This window comes from Cervus elaphus, chromosome 21 (assembly GCF_910594005.1).
Source record: "Cervus elaphus chromosome 21, mCerEla1.1, whole genome shotgun sequence".
Taxonomy (NCBI): Eukaryota; Metazoa; Chordata; class Mammalia; order Artiodactyla; family Cervidae; genus Cervus; species Cervus elaphus.
Window position 1 is genome coordinate 48327092 of NC_057835.1, and position 27447 is coordinate 48354538.

General features: G+C 40.5%; 1 protein-coding gene across 3 annotated transcripts in view; it reads left to right on the top strand.

Annotated features, from left to right (window-relative positions):
- SAMD12 (sterile alpha motif domain containing 12) overlaps positions 1 to 27447 on the top strand; it is a 431707-nt gene that overhangs the window by 159382 nt on the left and 244878 nt on the right. For all 3 annotated transcript variants that reach the window (XM_043879269.1, XM_043879268.1, XM_043879270.1), the window contains exon 3: positions 26963 to 27092. In XM_043879269.1, the coding sequence (XP_043735204.1) occupies positions 26963 to 27092 (130 nt within the window). The remainder of the gene's footprint in view (positions 1 to 26962; positions 27093 to 27447) is intronic.

Consider the following 27447-nt stretch of genomic DNA (forward strand, 5'->3'; position numbering starts at 1 on the left):
ATTCTTACTAGCTCCAGTTTTAGGTAATACCATTTGCAAATGTTGCCTCCAAAGCTTAGCAGGGCGGCCCACCAGAAGACTAACAGGTGCTGTATTAGCTCAAAATAAAGAAGCCAGATAATACTAAACAGAATTATTTCTGTGTATCCTTTACTCCACTTTCAAACATCTTTCTTTTTTCCTTCCTGATTTGCATTTGGAAACTTTTGGAAGAAAACATTTATTCTTAGCTAAACAGTCAACATTCTACTGGTTAGATTTTCAGTTAATACCACTTTACCAAATATGAACAGCTCTCTTTACTTTATCTGATTATTTCCCTGGTTCTAACTGTTGTCAACCTTAGAAGCCCCTTTTTTCCGAGCCATCTTTTCTCTCAAGTGTTCTCTGTAGTGTTTCTAATTCAACTCCATGGGCTGGTGGAAATCCTGAGTTTCTGTCCGTTTCTTTCTGCAGGCTTCTTCAAGCTAGATAGTTCAGTCGTATTAAATAGTAATCTGTCTTACAACACAACTAATTTGGGTTCAGCAAAGTTAACTTCTTCGCTCATCACAGACATAACCCTAGTGCATTCCTTTGCAGTGGTTATTTGAGGGGACTTCTCCCAGGTCTCCTTTATTTTTTGCAAGGCCAGAGGGTGAAGGGCAGTATAAAAATGAAGGACCCACTGTAATCCTAATCCTTTTAGCATCACTGTGGGCTCTTTAAAGCTACTCCTGTAAGCTGCCTCTGAAATATGATTTTCATTTTTTTCAATGTGGAAACTCAGACATAGTCTCACAAAGAGATTAAACGACCTCCCCAAGGACATTCATTGCTAGTCAGAGGGTGATCCAGTAATCTAATTAAGGCCTTATAATTCCAGCAGTGTTGCCAAAACCACACTTTTCCCTCCTCCATCTGCCAAACCCAGTAATTGAGCATGATGACTCGGCTGGCCCCTGGCCCTGGAATCCCTCTGATGCCCACAGCTGAAGCCATGTGACCACATTTACGGATTCTGCCCCGGGCCAAGGGCGTGGCATGCTGAAAGGTCGTTAATCAAGGGGGAATTTAAGGAATCCTCCTCCAGGATCAGATCTGGCCAGAGGGGCTTCTCTGGGTTTGATCCTTATGGCTGTAGCATGGCCCCATATTGCACCCTGGTACTGGTCATAAATAGGATTACCATTCTCCTCTCCTTTGTTGGATTTTCCTATTTGTCCTTTGGTTCCTGCAAGGCTAGGTTGCCCAATGTGCCCTCCCAGAGTCAACGTTCTTTGAGCCGTTGCCAGGCAGCTTCCACCTGTCAGGCGGGCAGCCCTGCTTCTCCCGCCCATTCACCACCTGCTTGCCTTCCCACATGGCATTCACATGTGCCGTGGTCCCTGTGATTCCCAGATAAATGGCTCTCTTCTAGACCAACTGACCTACACATATATGCCTATGAATATAGGCCAATTCATGTTGATGTATGACAAAAACCATCACAATATTGTAAAGTAACTATCCTCCAATTCAAATAAATTTTAAGAAATTAAAAATAGCGCCTTCCTGGGCCGCTATGTGTCACCGACACCTAGCCCCTTGCTGCCTGCTTGCCCAGGCTTCTCCCCCATCGCTGTAACTGGACTGCCTCTGGTCTGTAAATCTGTCTAGGTTCAAGGTTCTAGTTTTGTGCCACCACCTGTGAAGTTCCAGTGTGTTAGTCTGGACTGGAGCCATCCATACCCTATACTAATTGAAGATGCTCTTTAGACTCAACACTTTCTCCCCGTTTTCATTTATTTCTTACAGAACTTAACCTTTTATCCTGGCATTTAGAGGTAACCAGCAATCACCTTCTGTATTTCCAAGTGGCGTTTGGGCTATCTGCTTCTGATTTTGGAAATTCATTTCTCATTGTCCTTATTTTCAGCCATGGTGCCAGGTTTGTGTTTGTCTTTTCTTTCTCTGTTTTCTTCTTTCTTGTTTGATTTTGTGGAGGGTTCTGTTTAATCCACCTTTTACTGTATCATTCAAGCCAGAAGATGGATGGATTGGTGGGTGGGTGAGTGGATGGACAGACATGTGAACATTCTACCTATTACCTTTTCAGTGATCCATCGTTGGCACAACCAGAGTATCCGGTGTGTGTGAAAATGGTGTATCTTTGTGTTTTTATCACTGTCCCCTCCACAGTACCTTAAATGTAGCTAACATTCAACACATGCCTAATATCAATAACAAGGCAAAAACTATTACCTTGTCAAATTCAGATTTGGTGTCAGAATGAAGGAGAGACTTCTACTAGTTTACCAGAATAACCACATCCTTCACTTTGTGTGGGAAGAGAAGCAAGACAAGGCTATTAAAATCTCTGGAAATAAGTGATGTATCTAAAGGGACCCTATTATCAGATGCACACATAGCCCTGAATTGCAGTATTTGAAAATATTAGAAATGAGAGAGATTTGAAATAAAGCAGCCTTAGGAAGGGACAGACATGGGACCAGAGTGAAGTTAGATTGTTAAAATACCTCAGAGCCAAGAGTCACAAAACAATATGCGGGTATTCCATAATTTATTAAACCTTTATGCACATTTTAGGATGCTTCCAAGTTTTCACTGTACAAATACCATAGCAACACACACGCACACCTACATGTGTACATTTTTACATATGTGTTTCTGCTTCTTCAAGACAGAACTTGAAGTGGAATTGCACTTTGTAAACATTCAGAAACACACTAATTTCCCCTTCAAAAAGACAAAGCTAATCTGAGAGAGCACATTTCTCCATGGATATTATCAATTTTCTCAATACTTGCATATTTCTTGGGTAAGAACTTAAACATGGTTTTCCTCTGCGTGTCTGTGTTTATTAGTGAACACTGTAAGCTTTTGAAAATTAAGAGGTGAATCTGGCTTCCCTCGTAGCTCAATCGGTAAAGAATCTGCCTGCAGTGCAGGAGACTTGGGTTTGATTCCAGGTTGGGAAGATGCCCTGGAGAAGGAAATGGCAACCCACTCCAGTATTCTTGCCCGGAGAATCCCATGGACAGAGGAGCCTGGCAGGCTACAGTCCATAGGGTTGCAAGAGTTGGGCACGACTTGGCGAATAAACCACCACCACATCTGTATGTTTTAGGATGGAAAATATTTCAAAAATCTACTGTTAAGTAAAAAATAGTGATGGGCAGGGCTCACAGAAAACCATTTCTCCTATTTTGCATGTATATAGGTGTCAAACACATAGGAAAGAAAATGTATGCAAGGCTATACCTCAAAGTGATGATTGTTGCTAACTCTGCTGAGAAGAATGGAGTTGGGAAAATAGTATGAAAAGAATGGGTGACTCTTTGTACATCTGTACTCTTTGAATTGTTACAGAACATATGCATTCAAGAATTACCATGTATACTTTTTTTAAAAGATTTATTTATTGACTCGTCGGTTGTGCTGAGTCTTGGTTGCTGCACGTGGGCTTTCCCCACGTGGTGAGTGGGGGCTGCTCCTCATTACACTCCGCAGGCTTCTCCTTGCGGTGCTTCTCATGTCGTGGAGCACAGGCTGTAGGTGCAGGCTTCAGCAGTTGTATTGCATGGGCTCCGCAGTTGCAGTTCCCAGACTCTAGAGCGCAGGCTCAGTCATTGTGGTGTGCAGCCTTAGTTGCTCTGCTGCATGTGGGATCTTCCTGTACCAGGGATCAAACCAGTATCCCTTGCATTGCAAGGCAGATTCTTAATCACTGGACCACTGCGGAAGCCCACCATATATACCTTTTATAAAAACAAAACAGCCATCGTATAATGTCTCTGTCTCGGGTATCTGAGCCTTGGTTAAATGACTGCTTGAATAGTAAATTATGTAAAACCCAACATATGCACAATCAACACCTCTTATATGGCAGACCTTGTCGGGGAGCCAATGAAGGGTAGAAATGATGGGCAGAACTATGAGTGCCCTTGAAATGCTCACAGTTGTCTCTGGTCTCAAATGTGTAGACAGATAATTAAACCCCACTGGAAACGGGACTCTAATGAAAGAATGTTACCAACAACTATGGAAACAAGGCAGAAGGGGGTATTGGGGAGGTCCTCCCAGTGAGGTTGCATTTGACCTGGGGCTTAAAAATGTGTGAAAGAATTCTTCGGGTCAAGTGAAACTAACACCCTAGCAAGATAAAACATAATGTGCAGAGAAGGGGAGGAGAAATAGTTTATGTGACTGGGGAAGTAGTTCTGGGGCAATGATGGGTAATGAACCTGGGATGTTTTGTTGGGTACCAACAGTCGTGTCAAGTTTGCCCGATGGGACCATAGAAATGGGTCTCCTTTGTTCTTGCTTCCCCAGCACCCAGCCCAGCACAGCTTGAGAGAATGCATGAGTGTGTGCATGCAAGTGTCCCCACCATATAAGAGAACCCCACCATGTCACTGTCTGTGGCTCCATCATTCATGGTCTTCCCAACTCCTCTCCTATTCTCCTTCTTCACTGATAGTCTTCCTTTCCCTAATCTTTCAACTTCCTCAACCTTTTGGTTTCTTCTTTCCATCTCATTGATATCCTCATGTGTCCCTGTCCTGAAACTGCCTACTGTTGACCCTTCCCTCTCTCTGATTCCATTTCACCTTCACTCACTTGGGCTACAGACTGGTTGTATTCCCATGGGTGCCCACCCCAACTGCTGCACTTCTCTTACCTTGTATTGAGTTGGCCAAAAAGTATGTTCAAGGTTTTCATAAGATCTTACAAATGAACTTTTTGGCCAACCCAATGCTGCTACCATATACTGCTCTTACCCACTTATATTTCTCTCTCTTTTGAAACCCTTGGCTTCAAGCCCTCATTTTTCATCTTTGTGTCCCCAGCAGATGGAATCGTGCCTGGTATATAAGACTTGCTTTTTGTTGTGGCTTACTCACTCAGTCGTGTCCTGCTCTTTTGCAACCCCATGGACTGTAGCCCGCCAAGCTCCTCTGTGCATGGGATTTCCCAGGCAAGAATACTGGAATAGGTTGCTAATCCCCTTCTCCAGGGGATCTTCCTGACCCAGGGATCGAACCTGTGTTTTCTGAATTGAGGGCAGATTCTTTACTGCTGCGTTACCAGGGAAGCCCCTAGTAAGTGCTTAGTAAATGTTGAATAAATGAATCTTACCTCCATTTAAGGATGGGCTATTGATTGTTAGTTTCTGTTTTTATACCTGGCCCATCAAACAGTACAATGTTCTGTGTCCCTATTGGACAGTGCAATTCTGTGGTTATAGAACAATGCAAGTAAATCATAGTTCATGGGATGGAGCATTTGTGAGAGTCAGTATCATATGGGGGGCTTGCCAGGTGGCTCAGTGGTAAAGAATCTGCCTGCCAATGCAGGAGACACAGGTTCAGTCCCTGGGTCAGGAAGATCCCCTGGAGAAGGAAATAGTAACCCATTCCAGTATTCTTGCCTGGGAAATCTCATGAACAAGGAGCCTGGTAGGCTACCTTCCATGGGGTTATACAGAGATGGACACACGTTAGTGACTACACAATAATAACAACAACATATGATACTTCAGAGCAGGTCAGAGGCCGTGTTATTACTGGAAAACACAATTCTATTGAAAAGGAAAAACTTTTCAATAAAATCAATGTTGTAACACCAATGTTAATTTTCATAGTCTCATGTTGAGGTTTATCTGTGTTAATGTTTTTCAAAATATCAGTTTTTATTTTAGTGACTAGTTGTTGGGAAACAAACCTCACCCATTCCCCCAACTGACAAAGACATTCTTGTTGTGCTCTCATGGTCCTGATCCCACGCTCTCTCCTCAACCAGCTTTATCCTCACGTCTCTCATCATGATTCAGTGCTGACTTGAGAGTGTCTTTTATGCTAGAATGTAAACCATTTGCAGGCCGGGGTCCTCTTGTTCTTTCTCTCTAGCCTATCTCAAAGCACTTTGCATGCAGTGGATACTTGATTAGATATTTCATGAGGGAATGAATCTTCTAGCTATTCTTTAAAAAAGTTACCTAGCCATTGGCCTTCTGCCTGATACTAAAAATTCTTCATGCTGAAATTCTCTTCTTTTAAACTCAGAGTTAGGAGAGGCTACTCAGCAGCATATTGAAAAACCTTGGTATGCATCTGACAGAAAACAGTCATCCAGCGTCATTAATAACTGTTTGCTTGTTTTAAGTGGCTTTTAAATAATTTGAATTACAATATGCAGAGGCATTTTCCCTGCTTTCAGTACTGCCCTTCTGCTCAGTACTCTGTCATTTGGGTGTAGGGTTGACTTATTTAAAGTAGAAAGTAAAGAAAAATGTAGAAGTGCCTCTGCATATGTTAACTATGGAAATCAGGCCACTTTGCAAATAGGAACTACAAAGCCAGTGTTATCACATAACAATTATAAATTATTATTTGACGCCTTTCCTGTGTAGGAGACTTTTTTAAAGTAATATATTAATATTGTAAAAAGCTGGAGCCATGAGCTAAATAAACACACACACAGAGAAAGCGAGCTGAAAACTTAACTACTATTTGCTTTGAACAATGGGGCAAACAGAGCATGAAATTAAGTGTTGGGCACATTAAATCTACAGATTTCAAACTTTTTATATGGTCACTTTTCAATGAGTAATAGTAACTTGAAAACTAGTTTGACTCTAAAAAGAATTATGGAGTGAAATACATTTGATGAGTAGAAATAATATGATTGAAAGGGTAGCTGTGAGGGAGGCTGGATTCACCCCGTTTGCCATATGAAAGATTTTTGCTGCTTTGTAATCAATAATTCTAAATGACTCTGAAGGACTCCACTGGTGTATAAAAGGTACAGAAAAATAATGTAATGGAGGAACAGAGAATCAGTGGAAAATTACTTTGGAATCCTTTTCTGGGCTTTTCTTTGAAAGATCAGAAAAATGTCCTGCACTCAATTCTCTCTGGTCTGTATATCCAATGCATAACCCAGATATTTTTATTATTAAGATAATGTGCTTTCAAATCAAAGAGGTCAAGAAATGCTGCCAATACCTTTGAACCTTCAGCCTCTTTTTGTACCTGCTCAGAATGCCACATGGCTAAAAGATCAGAATTAGACCCCAGAAAATAAATGGAAAATAATGAGCCTGCAAAGGCAGAGAATGAAGGTTTGTTGTTGTTGTTGTTTTTTAATTTAACTACCTGTATAAATTCAAGAGAAAAATTGGAAATGGAGTAAAAAGTGAAAAGGGGAGCTTATTAAAAGGGAATAAACAGGAGACAAAAGCAAACATTTGAAAGAGGATTTTCGATGATTTATGGGGAGATGCAATTTTAGGTAAGGAATGAAATGGCCTCTTTGGCATACCTTTTAGTGTCGTTACTCATTCCTACAGACTCTGGATGATGCTTGGTGAGTGGAAGAGTTTTTCCTGTCTTGGATTTGTTAAGCACTTCTGTAATATCCCAGATTTCATTTTCACAAATAACATTCGTGTGCTGAGGGAGCCTTGCTCAGTGAGATTCCAGATTTCTATTTATGGCCCTGAAATGATCCTCGCTAGAGAAGATCTGACAGCCACAAGGACCAAAAAGACAAGACAGGTTGGAAGAAAGACCGAACAAATGAAAATGCTTCTCTTGGTCAAGACGTGTGTGTACTGATTGGAAGCTTCAGTTCATGTTTAATTGGCTCTTTGTGGTCAGAGAGAAGGCTGGCCTACTCTTCTCTGGCCTTCATTTCTCTTGTGAATAAAGCTGCCAGATTCATGCCAGGATCTACGAAATCAACAGGATACAATGCCATGTTTCTTACCTTTCCATACTGTTTTTGGAAGAGGTTATGGAATGGCAATTATCGAATCCTTTGCATTTTTTCCTTCTAGTAGATCTGGGTAAATTAGGCCACTGAGAAATAACAAAACTGGTTTATTATGCAGCTGTCAGTGAGTATTTCTAAAACATGCTTAATTCTGATTTGCACCTGACCTACGCTTCAGTAGCAATAAATAGAGTAGCCGTCGAAGACAGAATAGATATATCAGCAGTAGAAGCAAAAAGAAAATAACAGTAATGGTAGAGGCTATCAGTTATTAATAATTATTAATCATCAGGTGTAACGGAATAAATGACATGTTTTGAGTTTATTTTCTCATCGAAGTCATCATGTGTGTTCAGTGGCTATGTCATGTCCGACTCTTTGCAACCTGTGGACTGCAGCACACCAGCCTTCCCTGTCCTCCACTATCTCCCAGAGTTTGCTCAAATTCACATCCATTGAGTTGGTGATGCTGTGTAACCATCTCATCCTCTGCCTCCCGCTTCTCATTTTGCCCTCAATCTCTCCCAGCATCAGAGTCTTTTCCAATGAGTTGGCTCTTCATATCAGGTAGCCAGAGTATTAGAGCTTTAATTTCAGCATCAGTCCTTCCAAGGCTGACTTCCTTTAGGATTGACTGATTTGATCTCCTGGCAGTTCAAGGGACTCTCAAGAGTGTTCACCAGCACCACAGTTTGAAAGCATCAATTCTTCGGTGATCAGCATTCTTTATGGTCCAACTCTCACATCTGTATATGACTGCTGGAAAAATCATAGCTTTGACTAGGATGGACGTTTTTCAACAAAGTGGTGTCTTTGCTTTTTAATACTCTGTCTAGATTTGCCATAGCTTTCCTTCCAAGGAGCAAGTGTCTTTAAAAGTCACCGTAGCAGAGGCATAAAGAAATTATCACCTGCTTAAAATTAAATAGCCAGTGTATGAAAAAGCCAAGATACAAATCTAGGTCTCTGGAATTCCATTTGAACAGAGCCAGCTGAGTGCCTGTTCATGGTGTCTTCCAACCTCCCTTATCTGATCTTTGGTTTTTCAGACTCGTGTGTGAATATGAAGTGCACTATGAACGTCTTCTCTGTGTCAGTCAGTGCTCAGTAACCCACACGTGATATACAATGCAAGGTGCTAATCAGGTGACCAGTAAATGCATATGAATGAAAGAATGAGGACAGAATCCTCACGATTTTCATATTCAGATATCCAAGATTGCTGTTGCTTGGCAGGTTGCTTCATTGTGCCTCTTTGTCTTACACAAAAATCTTTTTCTCCCATCAAACTGGATCAGCAAATGACACAAGGAAGACTGATTTCTGATCCAGCATGTAAGAAACTTGGAAGTCGTCCCTCTATCCTAATAACAAGAGAAAGCTGAACACACTGAAAAATCAATAATTCTTCTTAGATCCACAGGAGAAGTGAGGTCACGTAGCAAACTACTGCCTCCTTAATTAGAGAAATTAACAGGCAAATTCAGAGACTCACATCTTACCAGAGCATGAATGTCCATGAGAACCAGCACTGGGCTAGGGACACCTGAACTGTCATTGATGAATTGGAGACTCAGTGGAGGACACTTAAATTACTCAGTGAAAGAAGCTAACCTGTAAAGGCTACATACTATATAATTTCAACTGTGGCATTATGGAAAGTCAAAATTATGGAGATAGTAAAAAAGATCACTGGTTGTCAGGGGTTAGGGAAGAGGCAGGAATGAACAGGCTAAGCACAGAGGATTTTTAAGGCAGCAAACCTATCCTTTATGGTAGTATAGTGGTGAATAGCTGTCATTATCCATCTGTCCAAACACACAAAAAAATGTGTAACACCTAGAGTGAATCCTAATGTAAACTGTGGACACTTTAGATAATGATATATTGATGTAGGTTCATCAGTTGTAACAAATGTACCTCTCTAGTGGTGAATAATGCCAGTGGGGGAGACTGCATGTGCGTGGGCAGAAGTATGTGAATAATCTGTCTACCTGCCACTCAACTTTCAGTTCAGTTCAGTCACTCAGTCGTGTCTGACTCTTTGTGACCCCATGGACTGCAGCATGCCAGGATTCCCTGTCCATCACCAACTCCCAGAGCTTACTCAAACTCATGTCCATCGAGTCAGTGATGCCATCCAACCATCTTATCCTCTGTCGTCCCCTTCTCCTCCCACCCTCAATCTTTCCCAGCATCAGGGTCTTTTCAGATGAGTCAGTTCTTCACATCAGGTGGCCAAAGTATTGGAGTTTCAGCTTCAATATCAGTCCTTTCACTGAATATTCAGGACTGACTTCCTTTAGGATGGACTGGTTGGATGTCCTTGAAGTCCAAGGGACTCTCAAGAGTCTTCTCCAACACCATAGTTCAAAAGCATCAATTTTTCAGTGCTCAGCTTTCTTTATAGTCCAACTCTCACATCCATACATGACTACTGAAAAAACCATAGCTTTGATTAGATGAACCTTTGTCAGTAAAGTAATGTCTCTGCTTTTTAATATGCTATCTAGGTTGGTCATAGCTTTTCTTTCAAGGAGCAAGCATCTTTTAATTTCATGGCTGCAGTCACCATCTGCAGTGATTTTGGAGCCCAAAATCACTACTTTGCTGTGACCTTAGAGCTGCACTAAAAAATAGTTCTTGTTTATTTTTAAACTTGCACAAAGACACAAAGAGATAAAGTGTAATTCTATATTCTTATTTTGGAATTTCTGCATCATCATCATCAAGAATCAGTCCAGACTCTGGAGGTAGACCTATATTAACTGTTTGATTTGTTTATCATCTAAAGAATATTTACTCTGTGCCAAGTTCTAGGTGCAGAGAATATAGTAGTAGACAAGTAAATGGAAAATTATTAGATAATAAGGACTATAATGCATTAAAATGTTTGAGGAATTAGTTATGAACTGATGGTCAAGGAAGTCAGCCCTGAGGAAGTGACATTGAAACTGAGATCTGAATGACAAGCCAGTGCTAGTCAGGAGCAGAGCTGAGAAAATGGCTAGCCTTCGGTGCTTGCTCTAGAACGGGGATGGACCTTGTGTGCTGGAGGAACAGAGAGAAGGTGAGAATGTCTTGATCTTAGAACATTAAGGCCAAGGCAAAGAATAATTGGAGATGGCTTTGGAGAAGCATTGGAGCCCAGGAAAGGGCTTTTCAGGCTAGAGGATGGAGTTTGGGTTTTATAAGTGAAAGGAGAAGATAATGAAGAACTGAATCAGATTTGCACACTTAAGAGTTTATCCTTATTGAGCTATGGACAATAGATTATAGATGGCAAGTGTGGAAGTTGGGAAATGAGACAAAATTATTGCTGAAGTCTAGGTGACAAATGGTTACCTTTGGGGGTTGGAAGAAGTAAACTTGAGTAGAAGATCCCAGACACAATCTTTATGCAGACTCCATAGTCCTGGTATGGATCGTGTATACTTGTATATTAGAAAAAGGGTGAGGGAAAGGTAAGAAATGAAAGAATGATTACTGGACTTTAGGTCATATCTTCCAGGATATTAAAACAGTGGCAGAAAAACAGAATTGAGGGAAATTGTGAATTCGTTTTAGGATATGTTGAGTTTAAAAGTCCCATTGGACATCCAAGTGAGACATAAAGTAGGTGACTTGTCTAAATAAGTTGAAGTTAGAGATACTGAGAAAGAAGTATAAAACTTCGGTGTCACTGACTTATAGACAGTATTTAAAGCCAACAGGAGTTGAAATTACCACAGGTAAGAGTGCACATATAGAACAGAAGTGGCTCCAGGATCCATTCCAGAGCAGACCATTTAGGAGTGAATTAGAGGAGAAGCAGGAGACACATGAGACATGGGTTCGATCCCTGGGTAGGGAAGATCCCCTGGAGTAGGAATGGCAACCCCCTCCAGTATTCTTGCCTGCAAAATTCCATGGACAGAGGAGCCTGATGAGGTACAGTCCATGGAGATGCAAAGAGTTGGACTCCACTGAGCCACTGAGCACACCATCCCTCCATCCCTCCAGAGAAGAAGCGGCTTGCAGAAAGAGAAGTAACTAGACAGGCAGAAAGAAAACCATTAGAATGAGGTGTATGGAAACCAGGAGAAGGAAGTATTTCACCATCACAGTTTGTCTCATGGTGTCATATGCAACCAAGGGGCCACCTGAAGGGGAGGTGTGCTATTGGAAGAAGTGATACCGGACTTAGCCACCTAGATGATGCCTCAGTGGCCATGACAAGAGCATGTTCAGTTGGAGGAGGAGGGAGGGAAGCCCAACAAGATCAACAGCATGCGGTGCTGAAACAGACGATTGCCCTAGACAATTTTTTCTGTCTTTCTGTGAAGAGAATGGAAAAATGGGGCAAGAGCTAAAGGTAGGGAAGGGGGAGATTGGGTTTTCGAAATACATGGTGGCAGAAAAATGAGGAACAATATAAATTGTCTATTAGTGGAGAAATGTTTCCATTATTTATTAGCTTTTCACTGGAACACAAGTGTATGTGCCTATATGTGGACATATATTCTTTTGCATGTATAAAATAATATATCAATTTTTAGAAATAAGTAAATATGGCAATCATTTGTACTGACTGCAAACTGAGCATAGAGGTCTATGTCTTCTCCCTGTTAAATACCATGGAAATCTGCTCAGTGTTATGTGGCAGCCTGGATGGGAGGGAACTTGGGGGGAGAATGGATACACATATATGTGTGGCTGAGTCCCTTCACCTGAAACTAACACAGCACTATTAATCGGCTGTGAAAGTGTTAGTCTCTCAGTTGTGTCTGACTCTTTGTGACCCCATGGACTGTAGCCCACCAGGCTCTTCTGTCCATGGAATTCTCCAGGCAAGAATACTGGAGTGGGTTGCCATTTCCTTCTCCAGAGGATCTTCCTGACCCAGGGATCGAACCTGGGTTTCCCTCATTGCGGGCAGGTTCTTTACCATCTGAGCCACAGGGAGGCTGTTCACCTAAAACTTATCACAACATGGTTAACGGGGTATAACCCCATACAAAATAAAAGTCATTAAAAAATAAGAAAACAGTAGGGGAATATAAAGATTGATGGCAATAACAGTGAGAAAGGAAGGGGGGAGAGACACCAGTGAGTTTCACTGTAAAATCTCAAAGAGGTTCTAGACATGGGGCCAGGAGTGAGAAACAGGACATAAAACAGGAGGTCAGTAAAGCAATTTCATCAGTCTTTCCCTTGCCCATTCCTGCTTGTAGAAGGAAAGCCTACTGGCCAGATGTTTATGCCTCAAGCAGAGAAATCGTATGTCTCTTAAAAGTTACCTTTTTTTAAGTGTGTGGGATGAACTGGAGCATATTGTATGGGTATTAGCCCTTGAGAGTGAGGTCATCTTCATTTTGGCATTTGGGGATCGTTTTGAGTAATAGGTTACTCAGGCATCACGCCCAGTGCAAATACACAGAAATTCCTGTCTAGTCTCCATTGCCTCATTTTTTTTTTCATTAGGAGATAAAGATATAAACCAGATATTTGCAGGAAACCTACAGATAAAGCCAAATATGTGCAAAGAGAACTTTTGAATAATAAAATCCTCCTTTTAAAAATTCTTCTTGTATCCTCAGAGATATTCAGAAACATACTGCATCCATATAGAATGCATTCATTTTTTTTTTTTAAGTCCTGGATGCTGTGAAAAAGGTACATATCAGAGAATAAGTCAGCCCATGGAAATTACAATGCAATTTTTGAAATAAATTTTAAAATGTCATAGATGATTTGGCACATGAAATTGAGAAAAATCTCTCCCTATGTGTAGAACAAGGGTTGGCAAACTTTTTTCTTTGAAGATCCAGATAGTAAATATTTTCAACTTTGCAAGCCATTTGGTCTCTGTCAAAATCATTCACTCCAGTTTTGTAGCCTGAAGGCAGATAGGCATAGCCAAGTTCCTGTAAAACTTGGTGGACACTGAAGTTTCAGTTTCATGTAACTTTTACCCATCATAAAATATTACTATTCTTTGGTTATTTTAACTATTTAAAAATAGAAACTATGATTAATTAGATTGTGGACCATACAGAAACAGGTAGCGGATGGACCGGCCCATGGAACCGTATTTTATGGGCCCTAATGTTGGTGAATGTATGGATGATATGTGGAAACAGCAAACGAAATTGTGGAATGAGTTTAAGCAGCTGTTGGCATATAACAAGAGAAAGTGTATTTGGTTTTCATGTTGGGAAGCTTCTTTGAGATTCTCAGCAAATATGACATTGGAATGCTGAGAATGTGACACAAGAAAAACATCCAAACCAGACTAATTGGCTCAACATTTGAACAGTATTTACACAGTCATAATAAGGTAAATGCTGCTTATTGATTTTTTTAACTTTGAATCTACCTATAGTCATAATGCGGCAGACCAGATAGAGGTTGTAGGGCAAAATATCCACCATTAACCATGACAATATAAAAATAATATTGTAGATGACAGAGGTGGGACTTGGAAGGAGGTGAGCAAGTATTGAAAATGTAGGAAGAAATGAAAAGCCATAGAAAAAATGTAAAGGGGCTTATTTGGAAAGTCCTATATTTAAATATATCAAGGCTACAAAGATAACCAATTAAGAGCTAAAGTTATTAATACAAAGAGTAAACCAAGGAGAAGGAAGGGGTACACTAGCATTATGTGTGTGAACTTCTCATCCTTGTCATGGAGAAATCTACAGATAATTCTCTAAGTTTGGTAAGTTAAAGAGACTGAAAAGAGGAATCATTAAGAGATTGCCCCTGGAAATTGCAACTGGGATTGGAGAAGGGAGATATTTAAGTTAGGCTGTGTGTGTGTTCAGCTTCGAAGAACTAATAGTTTCCAATGAGAAGACATGGAACTTTTGTTTTTCAGTGTAAGCTCTTTTGTATAACTTCTTTAAAAAAAAAAAAAAAAAAACATGTGCATGCTTTCCTTGATAGCAACAAGAAGGTTAAAAATAGACAGGATGACTATAGAAGCATAAAAACGACCTAAATTGGTAAGCTAGTGAAAGTACATGATTTTTTGTTCAGAGGGAAATATGGCCTTAAAAATATGTGCGTAGACATGGTTTGTGGGAAAATAGTTTATGACAGTAAAGGTAATTGTGTTGATGAGATCAATCCAAAGTAAAATTTTCTTTAATTATATGAAAGTACTTAAAAGGTAAATGTACATATACAAGAAAAATGTATTTTTGCTTTTATGATAAAATGCATGTTGCCTCTATTTTATTCTCTTCCCTTTCATGTACTAAGGTTTTCAGAGTTCTATCAGCCTTAGATTGTCAGACCATTTTGTCCATCTGGCCAGTTTATCTGCACTAGAATTAACCCCTGTATTAGTCAGCTTGGGCTGCCATAATAAAACACCGTCAAATTGAGTAGCTTAAATAAAAGAACATTCTGTTGTCACAGTTCTAGAGGCTGAAGTCTAAGATCAGAATGCCAGCATGCAGATTCTGTTGAGAGCTCTCTTCCTGGCTTGGAAATGGGCCACCTTCTTGCTGTGTCCACACCCTGCAGAGAGCTACAAAGAGCTCTCTGATGTCTCTTCTCCTCTAAGGACAGTAATCCTATGGGATCAAGACCCCACCATGTGACCTCATTTAACCTTAATTACTCCCACAGAGTCTCTGCCTCCAAATACAGTCACACTGAGGGCTAAGGCTCCAACATGTGTACTGGAGACACAGACACTTAGTCCACAATGGCCCTCATTGAACTCTTTCATGTGGCTCAGGTGAACTTACAAACAAATTATGCTGCCATTGAGAAGTCATGGGCCTGGAGAATGACCATCCTTTATATAGGCTTGACTTTTAAAGCCTGACAACACTAGCATTAGAAGCTTTACATAGTCTGGCTCTGACCCTAACAGATTGTAGAGATTTTAAGCTTTCCAAAACCAAGTCCCCGTCCTGTCCCTGCTAAATATAGCTGCAGCAACATTCTCCTAGGGATTTTATTTTCTCCTGAGTGCCAACAGCATGGTGCCCTCAACTTCCCGAGACCCATTGGCCCTCTCTTTTTCTGTATATTCATCCAAAGTGAACACTTAGCCTTTTGATTATTTCATTTGGTCATCACAACAGCTTTGCAAGATGGAGAGAGGTGTTTTTCTCCACATTTTATTGGGGATGTAGTTGAGAGACAAAGATGAGCCTTGCCTTCCTTCCCATACAGTACCAAAAAATGTGCCTCCTTCCATAATAAGGATAAAGAGCCCTGGACTAGGGGTCTTATGACTGGTGCCAATTCCAGCTCTAAGCTTGGCATACTCAGGACAAAGGCAGATCAGATTTATCTTCATTGATTCGGTTAAGGAAGCAGTCTAGCACTGGGCACCTCAGTAAGATGTCACATCTTTTTGTCCCTGCATCCATCAGGCCAACATGATATCATAACCCTCATTTCCCGCTATGTTCATCAGGCCAGAGTGATAGCGTGGAGTAAGAATGGAGTTTGAATTCGCTGGCAGTGTGACCTTGGATGAGTTACTTCACCCCTCTAAGCCTGTTCCTTTATAAACTGAAAATAATAATTACTTTGTGGATTGTTGGAAAGATTGTAGGTTGTTGGAAAGATTAAAGATGATCTATCTAAAGCACTTAAAACAATTCTCGCTCCCATATGCTGTTATAAAACTGTGCCTAATATTATGTCTCGAATGGCATTAATCTCCTCTGCCACTTTCCCAAGCCCAGTTTGGTCCAACTTAACCAGGCCTGTTCTAGCAATCTCAGAGGAGCAAGAAGAAGGCCCAAGTGCAAAAGATCTCTTGACCTCACGTATCATCAGCTCTGCCTTGTTCTTCTGATCAAAGCAAGTCACCAGGCTCCCTTCTCCCCTACGCCTATACCTAAGAGATGGATAAATAAATAGATGCTACCTTGGGAATCTAAGGACCAATCATATTGCAAAGGGTCTTTTTTGTTTTTTTTTTGCACTGAGGACATTTTTGTTATCAATGTACCACATTGTTGTTCCAAAGGAATTTTCGTGAAAATATGAAACAAGGATGATCAACAACCATTTTTATGCTTCCTGTTTGGTTTCATTTTTGCTTCTGTTCATCTGGCATTCATTCAGGGGTTTGCTTAGAGTGTACATGTGCCCTGGCTTCTTGCACCAACCCCTAGGGTGTGCTCATCTGGGCAGATAACTGATGGGTTTCCCCTCTGTACTATGATCAGGCTCAAAGTGCAGTGTGATCCTCTCCCTTCGTGTTCCTCTCGACAGGTGCGACAATCTGGGCTGATAGGAAAGGCAGGCCTTGATAGTCACAGCCATCCAGGACGCCAGAGGGATCTCGTTTCCTATTGACTGCCTGCATATGTCTGTGTATTCCCTCCAGGAGGTTTTATTGTTAGAAACCCTGATACATACCCAGTAACCCACACTTGGGATGCAGCAGATCTTAACCAGCATTGAATGCAAGCATCCGCTTCACAGCTTGTGAGCAGTAGAGGCTACACATCTGGATGATGTGCCTTTGTAAATAGTTAGGTGCCTGGGGAATCGGGGCTGTATCTTTGGTGTGAAATTAGGATGCTTTCTGTCTGACTACCCCTGGAGACACGGAAGAGCTGACTCTGAGTCGGAGCAAAATCAATGGCACGACCCTATTGTTGGAAAGTGTGAGGTGATGTTTGTGTGGTTGCAGCAAAGCCAGCCTGAATAAGGAGGACCGTTTCCTTGCGTCTCCTAATTTGGTATCTTTATTTTTCCATCTTTGCTTTCTGTCCTTCTTCTGCATTTGCTCACTGTCTCCCTGCTCCTGTATCTACCTTTTCCACCAGTGCCTTTTCGTCTTCCTCCTTTCATACCAGCTGTTTTCCTTCAGATCTCCGCTTGGTACTCCTAACGCCAACTCCTAATGCCTGTAACTGAGCTCAAGTCAGCCAGATTCCGAAGACTGACTGTATTCACCACATCAGGCCTGAGAATCCAGTAGGCGGGTGTCCTGGTGCCCTTCAAGAGATGTGACCATAACTCTCCTGAGAACATAGTGTGTACAGACACTTTTAAGCATTTAGATAAACTATTTCTCATCCTTCCACCAAGGACAAGGTCAGAATTGTTTCCAGCATGTTGAGGAGCATGTTTAGAAAGGTTCAGTGACCTGCCCAAGGTCACAGTGCTAGTGAATGCCAAAGCTGACCTTCCATCCAGATCTGCCTGATTCCACATGCCAAGTTCTTTCATTACATCACTCTTTGTATCATTCAAAATAGAAAAAAAAAAAGAGGATCAGAGATGTGAGCTATCTTGCTAAGAATTATAGTGCCAGACTGCCTTTGCATTTTTGGCTCACTATGAGAGAAATATAATCAGAAGAAAGCCTGTTTTACTCCCAACCTGGGAATGTCAAAAGCACAGCTGGGACTTGAACCAGTTTTCTGACACTCAAGGATATAGGAGCTGTGATATATGATAGACAGACCTTTCTCTCATTCCTTCCACAAATTATCAGTGCTGTGTGCCAGGCACTGTTCTGAAGTGTGGGATTCTTTGTGAAATAAAAAAGATCTTTGCCCTTGAGAAGGCTGTAAGCTGGTGGGAAGAAACAGATAATAAACAAAAGACCAAGTTAACTCTGGTACTTGCTATGGAGATGGAAACAGTGGAACAAGGTAATGAGTTCTGGAAGCTGGAGGGGACAGTGTTGCATTTCTAATTAGGGGAGATTGGGCAGGACTATTAGAAAGGTAGTATTGAAACAAAGGCTTGAAGGAAGTGAGGGAATTAGCTGCCTGTAAGTATCTGGGGGAAGACCAGGCAAAACAGTTTCAGGCAAAACAGTGAGTATAGTTGGCATGTGTGAGTAACAGCAAGAAAGTGTAGCGGAAGCGCATGTTTTAGAAAAAAGTAATGAAGGTGGTGTCACAGATTTAGGTACTCAGATTGCTCGAGGTTGTGTTGAACATGTAAAGATTTAAAATAAGGGCAGGGGGAAAGCAAAATGCTCTGTTAGGTGCATTGGGTACCTTGATGAAGTAATCTAGATGTGGCATAATAGTGTTTCTAATCATGATTGTATCAGTGTTGGTGATGAAAAGAGAAGTGGAGTCTGCATATAATGGAAGGTAGACCCCTCAAGTTTCCCCAATAGATGAGACATGGACTACGAGAGAAAGGCATCCATGATTAATCCAAGATTCAGGGTTTCAGCAACAGGAAGCAGGCTGTCTCTCTCAGATGAGCTGTAGACAGCAGTCTGGGTAGGAAGAACAGGAGGTCATTTTTGGATGAAGTGAATTAGACTGTTTGCTAACAAACAAATAATTGTGGAGGGAAAGGAGGGAAGAGGTGGGGATCAGGTTAGATGTAAACACATAAACTCTGTGTGGTTAAGAAAAAAACAGTTGTGTAGTACTCTATTCCCATTGACTATATAACAGGGCAAGCATGTAATAAATGCTTTATAAATTTTTCTTGAATAAACAAAAACTCAGCATATCAAAAAAAGAAAATGTTTACTAGATATGCAAATAGAACTGTGAAGTCATCAGTTATACAGTTTGAAGAGAAGTTAGGCCTGGAGATATGATTTGGGATTCATCATATACCAAAATTAAAAAAAAAAAAAAAAGGACATGTGATCCCATGGAGAGCCCCAGTATGATGTGTGAACTGGAATTAAGTCCAGCAGGTAGTAAAATTTGTCTTGAATTGCTCCAAAAGTAGGACTCAAAAAGCAGTGAGAAAGATGATGGAGGTCTGACTTTGGCTTTGATACAAAAAACCATTTGATATATTTGATACAAAAGACTACTGCTTATAGACCTGAAATAATAGCACCTTTCACAGGACACATTTTCTAATGCTGCAAACTTTCAGAGAGAATCTTGAATCTAGATTGCAGTTTTCTCAGATCTAGGTTTCTCTAGATCTGTGTAGCTTCAAAAAAAAAAAAGAGAAAAAAAATGTAGTAATTATTTTCAGGTACAGGATTGACATTTGATCTTTATGTATTCAAGTGAGGTTATTTATACACACACACACACCCCCTTGATATATCCATCCTGATCCAGGTTTCTGGTCACCATTTCAGATGTCTTATAGTGGATTGGACTCTTGCCTTGAGTTTAAACTTGAACCTACCATTTAGATTCCTTCAGATTTTCAGTTTCTATAGTTCAGATCATTTTGGAAGGAAAAAAGGCCATCAAAAATTTAATATGGACAAGTTAAAGGAAAACAACTATGTCAAGCCAAACATCTTTTTCTTTTTTTTCTTTAATGGCACCACCATGATGATGCCTTAAAATAGTGATTCTCAAGCTTTTAGTTCCAGGACACTAGTATACTTTTTAAAGTTATTGAGGACCTCAAATACCTTTTCTTTACATGGATGGTGCAGATATGGGAGAATAACCAAATGCCCTATTTAATAATGATCTCAAATGATGGCCTGAAACCTGCAAAATTAATGTTGATAAAAAATCTGCTTCAGTATCAGAAGAGTGTTAATTTGACAGAAATTCATTTAAAGAAGATGCAAAGTTTTAGAACTTTCCCCTAAGTTCAGTACAAGTCATTGATATGACTAAGTAATAGTGAAGGTTTAGACTTAATAACACATTTCATTTTTGTAGTCACCACATTTAGGACACTACTTTGTGAAGGGAATAGTAACAAGCTACAATACTTGGTGGAGGAGACTGGAAAGTAACAGGTCTGAAACAGATTCCCCATGAAGAGCTGTTGAAGGAATTAGTCAATGCCACACTGTATACTTGGAAAAAATGACTGAATTTGCGTAGCCGCTACTGCTAGTTAGAGGTGTTACACTGCTCAGAAGAGATGAGCACCACAGTTAGAAAGCATACAGTGATTCAGGTGATAACTGAAGCAGTAGTCAATGTCGGAAAATGTGAATGAAAGGAGTCTTTCATTCGTTCAAGAGGAAAAATGTTTGACTTTTACCTGGAAACTTTCTAGCAGTGAAATATCTTCTCTTGGGGAGGCAGATGTTTAAGAGCTTCATTCCCATAAGATATTTTGGTTTAAACCTGAGAAGGACCTAGTGGATCCCATAAACTACCCGGGGAATAAAATATAATAGAAGAGATACCTTTTAAATTTGTCTAATCACATTTTTCCCTTGAAAGAGTGAAGGTGGCCAAAGAGGGCATTATTAGTACTTAAAAATTACTTAATTTAAATGCCAAGTATTCTGTGAACTAGCCCATCCTTCTTGATAACTAAAGGCACTTTTTGGTAAATGAGCATAAAAACTGCTAGAACAGACATTAATGGGTTATTGTGTGAGTAAACATGTTTGTCCCTCCTCCCCTCTCTTCCTTCCTTTCTCTAATCTTGAGTAAGATTACACAATGGAAGACGATAAAAGAGAAGATCTGAAGCTAAAGAAAAGACATTACAAGATGGTAAGAGAGGAAGAAGCAATTTTAGATTTACAAATACCTGCAGCATCTCATTATAAGCAAGTATGTTTACCACTTTCTGATATTTGGCCATAAAGCTTTCTTTGTCCTGCCAATGGCAGTAAACAGTCTTTGCTTTCTCTAATTTTCCCAATCAACCCACTGGGCTTCATGTAAGCTGAACTCATTAAGAGTTTGCATAGCCATTAGGGGCTTAAAATTTCAGCATTTTTTTTATAAATCAAAACCCAGTAAATTTAAAAAAAAGAACTTATATTGCAAAACAAATAAGGGATAACTGAATTATAAGATAAAATTTAGCTTTAGAAGTATTTTGTAACTTGTTCTTTCAATATCAAACTCCTTTAAAGCATTTTTTATTATTTAGCAGAAATGCCACACATTTACCTTAAACAACATATAACTTAAGAATTTTTTCTAGAACTTCCTTGGAGGTCCAGTGGTTAAGAGTCTGTCTGCCAATTCAGGGGATATGGGTTCAATCCCTGGTCCAGGAAGATCCCACATGCCATGGGGCAACTAGCCATGTGCCACAATTAACGAAGACCGCATGCTCTAGAGTCCATGCTCTGCAGCAAGAGAAGCTACTGCAATGAGAACCCCATGCACCGCAACGAGAGAGTAACCCCCACTCACCACAACTAGAGAAAGCCTGTGCAGCAGCGGAGATCCAACACAGCCAATAAATGAATAAATTTCTTAAAAAAACAAAAGGATTCTTTTCCAATTAAATGCAAACCAGAAACTACTAGAAAACATAGTTGAAATTATGGATTAAAGCAAAATTAAAATGAGAATTTCTTGCAAAAAATAATTTGCAGACAACTTTCTTTAAAAGTCCTTTTAAAGGACTTTCAGAAATGTCAGGTGTCTTTTGCATAAAGTGAGGTGTCTGTAAAACAGAAAGTGACGGCGTCTGAAATGCACATTCACATTGTCTATAGAAAGGCCAGGACCAATTCAGAAAGAAAATGCCTGGAATTCTGCATGGTGTCCAGTGCTTAGGGTTTAAGATAACAAACTGCCTCCGGCCTCTTTCAGGGCAGCAGAATAAACCAAAATTGTCTCCAGGGCTGCAAATCAGAGTATGATGCAGCAGACCTCCTGAGCATGGAGAAAGAAATGGGGCAGGTGTTTTTTCTAATGTTTGCCTTGGGCAAGATTTTTTTTTTAATTACTTTCTAATAAATATGAAATACTCTCTCTTTGTTTTATGAACTGTTATTTTGGTATAGACTCTTCCTGTGAGGGGAAATACAGCATATTCAAGAAAATTATCTAATGTTGCGTGTAGGGAGAGGCATGCCTGTTGGGTGGGAGGGGCAAGGAAGTAACACCATGAAGACTGGACAGCTCTACACCTCCCAGTGGGACAATGTGATTATTGAATAGACTGATGTGTGTTTGTCACATGTTTGCTGTTCCAGATTGCACAGAGAAATAAAGTCTCAGCTCTTTAAAGAAATCAGGTGATGGCATTGACTCCCCAAGCTTGGTTGCTATTAGGGGCATCATAATGGAGGAGAAGTGGAAGTTGACCTGGGCTGCTCCACCGGGAAAAGCTGAAGCAAAACAAACAAAAGTCTGCTCTGAGAATGGAGAAGGCAGCTGCAGACCTGGCCGTGGGAGTCACAATGGCTCTTCACAAGTTAACATGTAGCCAACTAATAACAAGTTCAGATTAGAGCCAAGGCTGAGACAGTTAAATGGGGCCAATACTTACATCACTATCTGAGTAAGAGACAAACAGGGCTTATTAACAGTAGGAATTTCTGTCCCTCCCCAGTATATCTGTTATGCCTGTTTACAGGGAGGCATATCCCGATAGGCTCATATAATCTTAAAAATGTATGCCTGAAGCTTTACCATCTAAGCAGGTAACGTCAAATTACTGCAGAGTAAGATGAGAGTGTGGGCTTCCCTGGTGGATCAATGGTAAGGAATTAGCCTGCCCCTGTAGGAGATGTGGATTCAATCTCTGCATTGGGAAAATCCCCTGGAGAAGGAAATGGTAACCCACTCCAGTATTCTTGCCTGGGAAATCCCACGGACAGAAGAACCTAGCAGGCTACAGTCCATGGGGTCACAAAGAGTCAAACACAACTTAGTAACTAAACAACAAGAACTAAAAGTATAGGGTGAAGGCAAATCAAGGCCACACCTGGAGTGTTAGCCTCAGAGCACCTGGATTTATATTAAAAGGAAATTTATCCCACAAGCATACATGATGGGCTGGTGAGGGTGTATTCTGCATTGACTTGGGATGTTTGGATTCATCTCCTCCTGAATCTCCAGTTGATGGGGCTTGTCTTGGTGCTGAGGGTACTTCATTCCCTAGGAAGTGAGCGAGTAAAAGAATAACCTCCCAGGAAGTTTGGTATATTGATATGTAAGCAGTTTTACCCTCCTGCTTCTACCTTCCTAATTTACAGCCTTCTGTGACTGGTTTATAGGCGTTTTCAAAAGATTTGATTAGCTTTACTTGCAAGAAACTTACTAGGGGTTTCAGGGCAATGATGTGTCAGCTATGAACTCATTCAGCTAATCTGAAGGAAACTTTTTAGAGCAGGAAGGAGCCAGATTCAGAGGTGCTGACTTGTGAAACATGGTGGGAAGTTCATTTCTAGCTAAAAGAGCCAAATCTCTGGTTTCTTAATCATGTGAGGGAAAGGCAATGACGGGCGGAAAGGAAAAAACTAAACAACAAAACATTAGCTCATTTGCTCTATCCGTGCCAGAGGCCCTTCTTTCTCATCAAAATTAGGAAAACAGTTGATCTGGTTGATTGGAGGGAAAGGGGCTCCCTGTCTGCGCCCAGAGGCTGTGGAGTGGAAGGAAGAGGCAGACGAGATTAATTAGGAGCCACATGAGCAGCACACAGTGGGGCTAGAGAAGAGAGGGCTGGACTTCCAATCCACTGCTGATTAAGTAGGCAGGGCTCTGCCCTCAGACTCGATGAGAATGGTGTCATTAATTCATTATGGCTCTATAGAGCATCTATTAAGTTCAGGGTTCTCTGGGAAGCTCAGTTGTCACAGTTCTGTTCTGAGTGTTTCAGTTGCTAAGGTTGCCATTACCCCAGCACAGTGGTGGAAGAACTGTATATGTTCTTTGTGGATTATATGGGTCAGCAATTGATTTGTTTCTGCATCAGGGTATCTGGGAGTTTGAACTAAAAGATTTGATTCCTGGTGGCTGGAATAATCTGCAGCTTGTCTACTCATTTGTCTGATGGTTGATAGGTTAGTGGTGGCTGTCAGCTGAGATCTTATGCTGAGGGATTGGCCAAAACTCCTATATCTGGTCTCTTCATGTGGTCAGGTCTTCCTCACAATATAGTGTCTGGGTTTCAAAGGTGAGTGCCAGAGAGGTTGAGCCAGGTAGAAGCTGTATCTCTTTCATGATGTAGTCTCAGAAGTCACAGATAGAATCAATCCCACCAGATTCCATGGCCCGGCTCCCTATGATCCCTGTCAGAGTTCAGGGGGAGGTACCGTCAACCCCAAATATCCGTGGAGGCATGCCAACCACAATAAATGAAAAGCAGATATGTATGTGTGTATGTACATGTATGTGCACATGTAAAATCATCTTTGGAAAAATGGATTCTGCCACTCTTAAGAGTGAAAGAAAAAACTTACCACAGCACAAAGCAAAAATTGATATATTTTTTGTGATTATTTTATGTTATGGCCCAAAGAATCATGCAATTGGAAATATACTAATAAAACATAACACCTGAACAGTTTTCCAAACTTGAATTATCCTGTTTTCACTGTTACCATCCATATTATTGTTTTCTTAATTTTTTCTTGAAATTCACCTGTTTTTTACTGAAGTAAGTTGATGTACAGTATCATAAATTACAGGTGTATAATAGAGTGATTCACAATTTTTAGAGATTATTCTCCTTCTATAGTTGTTATAAAATATTGGCTACATTCCCCATGTTGTACCATATATCCTTGTTTCTTGTTTTATACCTATTTTCCTCTTCCTCCCGTACCCCTATATTGCTCCTGCCCTCTTTTCTCTCCCCGCTGGTAACTACTAAGTTGTTCTCTACATCTGTGAGCCTGCTTCTTTGTCATTACAGCCACAAGTTTGTTTTATTTTTAGATTCTACCTATAAGTGATATCTAGTGATAAGAAAAAGTATTTGTGTTTCTCTTTCTGACTTATTTCACTTAGCATAATGCCTTCAATGTCTATCTGTGTTGCTGCAAATGGCAAATTTTCGTTATTTTTTATGACTGAGTAGTATTCCATTGTATGTATATATGTATGTATCTGTCTGTTTCTGTGTATGTGTGTATATGTATACACATCTTCTTTATCCATTAATCAGCTTCTGTATCTTGGCAATTGTAAATAATGATCCAGGTTTTTTTAACTCAAATTTGTTTTAAAAGCAAAGATTTAGGGTAACCTTAAATATAAAAAATAATAAAGCAGAGCAGTTATTATGTGCTAGATGACAGTTCTGCTTTCTGATGACAGTTCTGAGGCTGAAGGAAGCCCTATTTTTGTCAAAGATCATGTCAGTGTGTGTTGTAAGATATTAAATGTATTAAATAACACTTATACAAAATCAAGGCTCTCCCCTTGCCATAATCTGAAAGTGTAAAGGAAAATGAAAGACATGTTAGTGATATTTAAGGCCAGGTCTGTGTACCATCCAGCATCCTTTAAAGAGCCACCTATATTAAAATCCTGATCCAGAATGCAAACAGTGATTCAGAATGATTGAAAAAAAAAAAAAAAGCTATAGCTAGTTAAGCTTCCATCACCTCTCAGCCAAGTTCCTGGGGTCTGTGAGGAAGATGGGCCTTTAACACCATTGATTATTGTTAATGAATGAATGTACTTGTAACCTGCCATTCGTCCACCTCTCTGTTTTGTTTCATAAACCTCCCTGAAAGAGCCAGTGAACAATAAAAGACCTCAGCTGGTTGGCTTCTACATGGAGCCTAGCTACAGCCATTATCTTATTACCATTCCCACATGCTGATGGAATTGACTTTTTCCCTTACCTACTGTGCATAATTAATTCCTAGACTTTACAGGACCGCCCTACATCCAGGCCCACTTGCATACTTCTTTTTTTTTTTTTTTTTACTTGCATACTTCTTAGTATACAAGTATCTAAATCCTATAATGTTCCTAAAATAAGTATTAGCACCTGCTGGGGCCAGTTATCCTAGGTCCTAGAGATATTGGAGGATAGTGAGAAATCGACACTGTCTTAGAATATGGAGAAAGGTCATTTGGGGGCAGCTGTTTCACCCCCAAAAGTTAATCAGTTACTTAGTAATCCAGTTGTCTTGTTGTTAGAGTAGTCATCAGAAAACCCTGCTTCCTGGGGACTTTCCCCAACAGAGAGAACTCAAGAATAGGTGTAATTTTCATGGCTTTCTCCACCTGGACCTTTTCTTCCTGGTTTTCAGGGGTATGAAGACCATTAAAGGAGGACAAGAGTCAGATATGTATCTTCAGGGAATCCAGCCTGTAGCTTTGACAGTGATCCCCAATGTTTTTGATACCAGGGACCTATTTCATGGAAGATAATTTTCCTACAGACCAGTGTTGGGCAGGGATGGTTTCTGGATGATTCAAGTGCATTACATTTACTGTGCACTTTGTTTCTAAGCTAATGCTGCTGCTGGTCTGACAGGAGGTGCTCCTCTGTGGTCTGGGGGTTGGGGACCCCTGCTTTACCACACGACAGGACTTCCGACAGTAGTGCCTCTCTAGGCATGGGACTGGTGTTAACAGACCTTCTTTTCCTTCTTTATTTACAGTCAGCTACGGTGAAGCTGTCAAAACCAGTGGCCCTGTGGACCCAGCAGGATGTCTGCAAGTGGCTGAAGAAACATTGTCCAAATCAGTATCAGATCTACAGTGAATCATTCAAACAGCACGACATAACTGGTAAAGTATGCAGTATCCGAAATAACTCAGTCCCTCTCCCCATCTCGATGGCCTTTCCCACACCCTCACAATGAAAAAGCATCTTCCTGCTGAAATTTTCTGGCCTGAGTTTACTTTAAAAGGGGTGATAAATTCCAGATCCAGGCACGCCACTGCAACTTAACAAGCAAATGTGGTTATTACAGGGAGCCATGGGTTTTGAGTGTCCAATATAAATGTATGTGGTAATCAGGGTTAAGGGGTGGGAGGATTCTAGAGAAAATAAGAGTGTTGCAGTCCTTGAGAAAAGAAAGGGAGGAAGTCTTTCAAATGAGCTTGGTTACAGGATCCGTAGGTAGATGTTTTTAGTAGAAAA